Here is an 8,744-nt window from a genome sequence, read left to right on the forward strand (position 1 = left end):
AAAAACAAGTAATTTCTATATGAAAGGTAATAACTCACAAGTTATCAAAGCCATGTAAAACTCACCTTTAATCGGAGACCTTACCGGATGCTCTAACTCTTCTCTATTTCAATCAAGTTTTTACCAGAGTTTCTTTTTACCAAAACCAGTATCCAAAACCCTTTTCAGTTCCCTCTTCACTTGCTATTTACAATAAGTGAAGTAAAGAAGAATAAGGAGGAAGGTGGTTTTGAGGCGGTGCATGCCCCTTCCATCACCTTTTCTTAAAAACACTCATTGGACCAAATTCACACTTTTAAAAAAAAACGCTCATTGGACCAAATTCACATAACACAAGGAGGTGACCATGTCTTTGACCATTGATCCCGCCAAACTTTACCCCTGAATTTTCATAATTATTTACTTTCAAAACCTGACCAGCTAAACTTAAAAACGAATATTACATCAAACCACACGGACGAAAATGATAGTTTACTCTTTAATATAAATAGTTCAATAATTAACCAATTTGCCATCATACCCTTATTTTTGTTTTACCAAAATACATTCTTGTCCCACTCAAAATCACGCCATAAACTATTTTAAATGTCATTACAAACATGACTCAGTTTTAGTTTTAGTTTCATCTTCAATTGGGAAGACCAAATTTGTTGTAAAGCTATTCACTTGCACCAAATTTTACACCAAGTAGAAAACGATCAAATAGAAAATACCTAAATCTTACAGTATGACACAAGATTTGGTGTACTTATTTATTGTTTGAACCAAATATCACACCATCATTTGTGAATTTGGCATACTGTAAGATACCCATGGGATATGCCCTAACATGACAAAACCTCAGGTACCAAATGCACCCTAACATAACACAAGCAAAGAACAAGCGATAGAGAGCTGATTCAACCACGCCCAACATACAAGCAAGAGTCAGATTTTAACGAGTATAGTTCCAAAAATCCAATGAGACGACCATAAAAGATTATGTGAAATCTCAAATCTATAGTCCAAGTACGGTAAAGCATCACAATAACAAAAAACGACACAGAGAAGAAACTCGAATCTAATCATCTAAAATACAAGCTCATGTGGTTTCATGCCTGCCTTGAGTGAAAATCTGGCACCCAAATAGCTCTTGAGATCAGGCACACATTCGATCAACTTTACCAATGCTGCATCCAGGGTTTTCTGATCATCTTTCTTCTCCTGCGGCAACTGGTTCTTCTCCTATATAACCATATTATTTGTCAAATTCAGATATGAGTTCAACCATTTCAGCAACATTTATCCATTGGTACCATCTCTTACAATCTTTTGAATAAATTTGAAGTAGAACCATAGTGCACCAAGACTCAGCCCACCTCCAAACTTTTCCCCCAAATCTAACCAACTATGTTTGACAAACAAGTTTTTGGCTGAAGAGCTAATTGCTGGTTAGTAAGCTAGCCATTAGCCATTAGCCATTAGCCATAAGCTAGTCATGACTGGTAAAAACTAGCTGGTAACCTAGTCAACAATGTAAAATGACTTAAAAGAACATGTTCACAAAATCATTTAGAAAAATACAAGGGAAATAATTAGGGGAAAAGGTTAAAAAACCAGTGTTTATTGAATTGCTGCTTCAAGTAGTGTTTCATAAAACTAGGTCAAGACAAATAAAACAAGATTCTCAACAAGCTCAAAAAAACAGGCTAGTGTTTATGGTTGCCAACATATTTTACTCATGACCCAGGAAAGTTGTAACATTTGTTGTTCTTATTAGCTACTTGCCTACTTGAAGGGTAGGATGTACATTGATTAATTAGTTATCTAAAAGGTATTTAAACATTCAATTAACAGTGTGGTAATTTTTGAATTTGTATTAGTTTGAACCAAAAAAGAGAAATTTGTTGCAGAAAAGTAAAAGATGAAATTATTGAAAAGGTGGCAAACCTCCTTTTCAGCTTCAAAGAACTCTCCTTCTCCCTTCTTTTTCTTCTTCTCGACTTGCTTGGAGAAATACTTGTCATCAAACTTCTCCAAGTTCACTCCAGCAATGTCGACCTTGGTTGAGGTGGCAATCACATAGGATTGATTCACCCTCCTCAATGGAACACCATTAATCTTGAATGGACCTTCAAACCAAACATTGTTTTAGAAACAAAACCCCCCAAAGAGTATGAGGTATGCTAAACATGAAACCAGAAAATTTTATAAGACGGATAAAAGACGAGGCTCAATTGGCAAAAATTCTAGGCCAAGACATAGGTTGCTAGTTCGAATCTCCTCAGGCCAATGGGGATTTTCTTGGCTGTTATCTTCATGGCCCAGTGGAGATTGATTAGATCATCTATTCAGTAAACCAGTTTAATCAGATGTAAATTTTTCCAAAAAGCCATCAACTTCCTATGAAAACTATCAAGTTAGTTTTTTGGGACCAGAGAATGTATAAATATTTTAAGATTCCCATCCCCCTCACCCCAAATAGATTACCATGTAACGTACAATATCGAAAGCATAAAAAACCACAAACCAGTCCTTATAAACCAACAACAACAAACCCATTACCAAAAAAGACATGTAAGCTTGCAGATCAAACCATATAAAGCAACAATAAAACCAATTTGCAAAATGATGTTGGGGAAAGACAGCCCTCAAAAACAAAGCACATACACTGTAAAATGCACCAATAATTATGTTACTCAAAAGTACTTTATGCTCAATTTCCACCTATGATATTACAAAGATACTCCCCCTTCCAAAAACTAGAGTCCACTTTCTATGTTTGCAAGTTAGAAGTTCTAATTTTTAACTTTAAAATTCATCAAAAATCCATTGATCACACCATGAGCTAAAGAAACTAAAACATTAATTAACATGCGGTTAAGTAAAGTATATCTTAAAATTCAAATAGTATTAGGTCTAATGCTTCAATAAAGGTCAAAATTATAAGCAACATCCAATTGACAAAACTCATTTGAATTTTTAGCGTCAAACGCATTATTCTTCAATGCTGGTTCCACCAATTTTTTTTAATTAAAGTCGTCTTTAAGATCAGCAAATTGTTGAAATTTTTTGATGTACCATCTTGACCTCGATAAAGCAAAACCACCCATGTCTCATTATACATTAGAAATCAACAAAAGGACGGAAATTATTTATTAAAACATCAAAAAATCTCACCGGTAACCAGAAGCAATCCAGATGTAAGCTGCTTCAAGAAGACAACTCTCTTCCCCTTAAACCTCCCAGCCAATATAATCAACACAGTTCCTGGAGTAATGCTAGCCCTACAAAACATAAAACGCATCCATCACAACAAAGTAAACAGACATAAAACTGAAAAAAAAATCGACAAAGATCATATAGTTTCATGTAAATACCTGAGCTTAGTGGGCTTAGCTTTTCGCTTGTTGACAAGGGGTTTCTTGACATCGTCGGCAGGGTAAAACTTCGGAGGCTTGACGGCAACAGGGGCTTCGGCGGGCTTCTTCTCGTGGTGAGGGAAAGTGCCACCGTGTTTGGCCTTGATGGCCCAGAGTCCTCTCTTGTGGTACATCTTAGAACGGGAGAATTTCCCGACACCTCTGATAAGATCTGGGTTCCGGTTGGCATGGGGTGTTCTTTGCTTCGGCGCCATTGATGACCTTCGAACGATCTCTTGCTCCTCTGCTGTGTGGAAATGAGGCAAAAGAGGAGGTTTTGATAAATATTGTTGAACCTAATAACTTGCTGAAACCCTAGTTGGGACTTGGGACTGGGCTGTATGAAAATCGCAGAAACCCTGTTTGGGCTTATTTCAGCCCAATTTAGTTTCTTTCTTAAGAATATTAAAATGTTTTATGATTCACTAAACATAAAAGTTATGGTTTAGTCCTAAATTATTATTTTTAATGAAAATTTTATTAAATCTTCTCATTTTAAATGATTAAGGAGTTGTTTACCAAATCATCGTATTTTTAAAAATTGGTTACCTACATCATTTTAATCCAATAAAAATTACATTAACTGATTAGTAAAAGTTCGATGTTTTATTTATTTTATTCTTAAAATCCAAGGTCTTAATCATTCAAAATGTGAAAGTTCAGTGGTTTTCTCATTCAAATAAAACTAGAAGGGTACTCGCACAATGCAGCGAAATACATCTTGATTTTAATATTTCATTTTATTCTTTATCTCAGTCGATGTTATAATATGGTCTTATGTGATTTTGAAAAAACGATAATGTTTTTATTTTTTTAATAAAATATAAATTTGAACATATCATAAAATTTTGACAAAAATATATCGATATTAGTATTAAATTAACTATTTAAAGTTTTTATTTTTTCTGTAATTTTTTAATTCAACTTTTTTATTATAAATTAATTTAGGTTCAATAACGAAGTAATTTATATTTGGTTTAATAATATAATTTTCTTATAAAGATAATAATTAATTATTTTGTTAAACCCGATAATTATCCTGATTTTATTTTAGATTTTTTTTATATTTTAAAATGATATGTTTATTCTCTATTTGATTATGTTTATCCGCAGTTAGTTACACGAATTCAAGCATTGAGCTTTAATAAGTGGTACTTATGCATAATTTACTTGTAATCTTGAATTTTAAGTAATATGTATCAATATACAGTACTTCATGCATAAGAAATTGTTTTTAAGAGTTTTTGTCAAATGATTTATAATATAGTATAGATAACGAAATAATTTATTTTTGGTTTAATAATGTAATATTTTATAAAGATAATAATTAAGTATTCTGTTAGAACTCAATGATTATCCTAATTATATTTTAGATTTTTTATATTTAAAATGAGATGTTTATCCTGTATTTGATTATGTTTATCTGCAATTACACACGAATTCATATATGGAACTTTAATAAGTTGTACTTACGCACAATCTACTCGCAATCTTGAGTTTTAAGTAATATGCATTAATAAACAGTATTTTACGCATAAAAATTGTTTTTAAGAGTTTTTGTCAGATGTTTTATAATTTTGTCAAATGTTTTATAATATAGTATAGATTATGTGTTTTTAAGAAAACAATAATAAATTTATTTTTTAATAAAATAAAATTCAAAAATAAATTTGAAGATATTATAAAATTTTGAAAAAAAATGTCAATGTTATTATCAACTCAACTATTTAAAAGTTCTATTTTTTATGTAATTTTTTTAATTTTTTTATAATTTAATTTAAGTTTAATAATGAAATATTTATTTTTGGTTTAATATTATAAATTTTATAAAGATAATAATTAAGTAGTTATAATTCAATGATTATCCTAATTATATTTTAAATTTTTTATATTTAAAATGAGATGTTTATCCTGTATTTGATTATATTTATCTGCAGTTAGTTACACGAATTCAGATATGGAGCTTTGATAAGTTGTACTTACGTACAATTTAATTGCAATCTTGAGTTTTAAGTAATTTGCATTAATAAACAATATTTTACGCATAAAAAGTGGTTTTTAAGAGTTTTTGCCAAATGCTTTATAATATAGTATGATAGTTCAGGGACTTAATCATTTAAAATGAGATCGTATAATGGTTTTTTTCATTTACAAAATAGTTTAGGGACTAAACCTTTCAAACTAAGAAAGTTTGTTGGGTTTTTTTGAATTTTTCGGGGTTGGTTCATTTGTTAACTCTATATTTGACGTTAACTATGTGAACTAATCATGATCTTTAATTTATTTAATCTACAAACTAAAACATCAGTGACTTTTGTAATAATAATAAAATGAGCATATGTTATCTATAACTAAAACATCAGTGACTTTTGTTTTATTGTAGAAACGTATTCTTACTTCCCATATTTGCTTAGTTTTACTCGAACTTTATGTCTTACTGCATTGTGCGTGTACACAACCAGTAAAAAACTAAATAATATGGCGATTTATCTTTCATTTCCTATTAGATTGTCCAACTTCATTGATATAACTTGTTAGATTACCTAATCTTTTTCCTAACTTCTAATAACATAATCGTATAAGAATCACAATCATTGGCCATATAAATTTAAAAGTTACATCAAATACTCTAGGGGATCGTTTACCAAACGCTTATCCGGGTAAACGCGTACCAAGTCACATTACCTCACCAGATGAATATGGTAAGGACAACGACTCTTACCACAGTAAACGCTTACCGGGTAAATTATTACATGTGATGTCGTTTTGGTGGACGAAAATATTACCAGGTAAGTAAATAGTAGTGTTAAATAGAATATTAATAGTTATATAAAAAGATGAATGAATAAATTTGTTAATTACAATTGTGGTGGCAACCATTGGTCACCATCTATAAAAGAGGCATTAAGGAAAAGAGAAGCTTGCGTGTCATTAAGCTTTTGGGCATATGCTACTCTCATTGATGTATTTGCTCCTCCTCCCGTGCACATGTACTCTCCATAGAATATGCTCCTGCCAAGTGCCATCCACAACGTAAACCAAGATATTATAAACCTAAGTCTTATTAACTAAGCAGTATATGATGACATTTAGACATATAGTGATAAGAAAAGATAAGTAGTTTTGATTAATTACTTACTGGTCTCTGGATGGATCATTGAAGTCATTCCATCCCTCAGGGGCAATAACGTCAGACATGAAAGTGTAAGCAAATATAACTTTAGAGAAGGGTCTCCATGCTCGACCTAACCATATTCTTCCAGTACCACCAATGTTACATCTTACGAATGCAAACCCACTGTCTTCATCTGCTGACGCTCTTCCATGTGCTGTTACTGCTCCGTTTATACTCTTTTGTCCTACTGCCACCATCGGCGCCATCGATATCAACTCGCAATCCTATATGTATACACATGCAAATGCTTCTTCTTATATGCATGCTTTTTTACGAAATTTTGATTTATCATCATAACCTAATCCTATATATGTATGTGTAATAATCACCCTAAATGTACATACAAATTGTACCTCATACAGTGATTTTGCATTGCCAAATATGAAGTCGATTGAACCTTGAATATAACAATTCTTGAAGTAATGACGACCTCTATCATCATGAAGAGTATCTTGTGCTCCAAAAAATCCACACCCCCAAAATGCAGCTTGATCTCCTCCTACTCTAATCGCTACTGCTTGTGCTCCAATGTCTCCAGGCTTAGGAATCGGTGCCACATTCTAGCACGATCAAAAACATTTTAGTTTTGTCTGAAAATGTGCCGATTTAAGCTTCGTGTGTGTGTGTCTTATATTCATGCCTACCATGAAACTAATGTTCTTTGCTACGAAATTTGTTGAAAACACTTGCACTGATGCACTGTAGAACGTGCCATGCGAAGAATTGGCAGTGTCATTCCATACAATTGCGGTTGTAGTATATCCTTGCCCTTGAAATGTTATATTCGGTTTTGTCTTCGGGATTATCACCTTTTCGCTTAAGTTTGACATAACAAGTAAGTCGATAGATCATCAATAAATGGTAAGTGTGTTAACATGGGATTAGCGGAACAAGAGGCAGTTATTGTAGGACATGTAAACCAATTATATCTTGCTAAGAATAGGGTTTTTGCGGTAAGATGTATGCAAACTTTATCTCTATCCAAAAAGGTGGAGAAACAATTTTGACCTTTAGCTTGTGAAAGATAGGTTTGCGGTAACATATTTTGAAAAGACAAAGAAGTACTTGAGATGTTCTTGAAAAAGTACAAAGTTAAGGAAAAGTAGAACAAATATTTACAACAAGCAAAAAGGTTAACTACTATAAAAAGTAAACGCATACTACAAAACACATAAACTTACAAGTAAATGCCATTATTGATCCACATTATTGTTCTCTTAGGGTTAGATGTCATGACTGCATCAACTGCAGACTGAATAGACGTAAAATTACAGCATCCATTACGATCGATGCAAAATGTCGTTGTGGTGTTGGTATCCGGAGGTAGGGAATCACGAGGAAAATCATCACATATGTCGAATTTCTTGGCCTTCTTGTCACGATGGTGGCGATGACCCTCTAACCAATCAGTATATGGATTTACAATGATCGACACCGGTGACAAAGAGATAACATGCAGTTCTTCTATCCAAAACCTAAAGAATTCTAGGTTTGACGACAAAAAATGCGTAGTGGCTAACAGGGCGACAAGCAGGGAGAAGACATTCATGTATCGAAAAGTCATACTTTTGATGTTGGAAGAAGAAGAAGGGTTTGAATAAAAATGAAGAGATGGAGGGTTTTTAAAGAAAGCACTTGAAGTAGAAGGGTTTGATGACATGTCTTGCAAACTACCCTGTCCCTATGATTTCAACCTACCAACACTTTGGAATCAAATTGTTTGTTGATAAAAAAAATCCAAATATAAATTAAATAAATAAAAAGTATTTATATTTTTGTATGCTTTGATCGTAATATAAATAAAAAACATTAATTCTTTTACTAAATAATTTACGCAGAGATAATGTTTTAGATTGACGGATTAAAGTTTTAATCAACTTTAATAGTTTAGATTTAGTTTTTTTATATTTAAATATAACTCTTTTGAGTGAAAATTGAATAAATCATTACTAATTACATAATATAAACATAGACTTGGGATCATATGAGACCAAGACTTTTTCGTGAAACCCGTAAGACCACTTCTCAACCCTTGGATTAGATCTACAATCTCAGCATTCATAATCACAAAATTGCCACGAGACTTCTCAATAATTACAAAATTGTCACCGTGCAAATTTAGATCATTAGATCATTAGCTTATAAAGTTGATCAATAAACATAAATTG

The 8,744-nt window shown here is 32.2% G+C and overlaps 2 protein-coding genes across 2 annotated transcripts; both read right to left on the bottom strand.

The window, feature by feature from the left end:
- Positions 1–877: 877 nt before the first annotated feature.
- On the bottom strand, positions 878–3,666 carry LOC112501674 (60S ribosomal protein L6-like). The gene is made up of 4 exons (XM_025105367.1): positions 3,360–3,666; positions 3,160–3,266; positions 1,930–2,111; positions 878–1,224 (listed from the first exon to the last, which is right to left on the bottom strand). Exons 1-4 carry the CDS (start codon positions 3,614–3,616, stop codon positions 1,069–1,071), a joined length of 702 nt encoding a protein of 233 aa, XP_024961135.1. The 5' UTR covers positions 3,617–3,666; the 3' UTR covers positions 878–1,068.
- A 2,544-nt stretch (positions 3,667–6,210) lies between these two features.
- On the bottom strand, positions 6,211–8,140 carry LOC112501671 (probable pectinesterase 8). Its single transcript, XM_025105364.1, has 5 exons — positions 7,758–8,140; positions 7,221–7,392; positions 6,930–7,136; positions 6,541–6,800; positions 6,211–6,413 (listed from the first exon to the last, which is right to left on the bottom strand). The coding sequence occupies exons 1-5, from the start codon at positions 8,138–8,140 to the stop codon at positions 6,260–6,262; spliced, it is 1,176 nt and encodes a 391-aa protein (XP_024961132.1). The 3' UTR covers positions 6,211–6,259.
- Positions 8,141–8,744: the final 604 nt, after the last annotated feature.

The sequence above is a fragment of the Cynara cardunculus genome, unplaced genomic scaffold (assembly GCF_001531365.2).
Source record: "Cynara cardunculus var. scolymus isolate 2C unplaced genomic scaffold, CcrdV1 Un_Scaffold_412, whole genome shotgun sequence".
NCBI classification, from domain to species: Eukaryota; Viridiplantae; Streptophyta; class Magnoliopsida; order Asterales; family Asteraceae; genus Cynara; species Cynara cardunculus.

Bases quoted from the DNA above. Each gene is read 5' to 3' on its own strand.
- LOC112501674 (XM_025105367.1), bottom strand. From the start codon at position 3,616: ATGGCGCCGAAGCAAAGAACACCCCATGCCAACCGGAACCCAGATCTT. The intron at 3,267-3,359 runs GTATTTACATGA...TATGTTTTGTAG, and splicing joins GCTAAGCCCACTAAGCTCAG to GGCTAGCATTACTCCAGGAA. The intron at 1,225-1,929 runs GTTTGCCACCTT...ATGGTTATATAG, and splicing joins TCTTTGAAGCTGAAAAGGAG to GAGAAGAACCAGTTGCCGCA.
- LOC112501671 (XM_025105364.1), bottom strand. From the start codon at position 8,140: ATGACTTTTCGATACATGAATGTCTTCTCCCTGCTTGTCGCCCTGTTA. The intron at 7,137-7,220 runs GTAGGCATGAAT...TGATCGTGCTAG, and splicing joins CAAAGAACATTAGTTTCATG to AATGTGGCACCGATTCCTAA. The intron at 6,414-6,540 runs GTAAGTAATTAA...GGCACTTGGCAG, and splicing joins AATGATCCATCCAGAGACCA to GAGCATATTCTATGGAGAGT.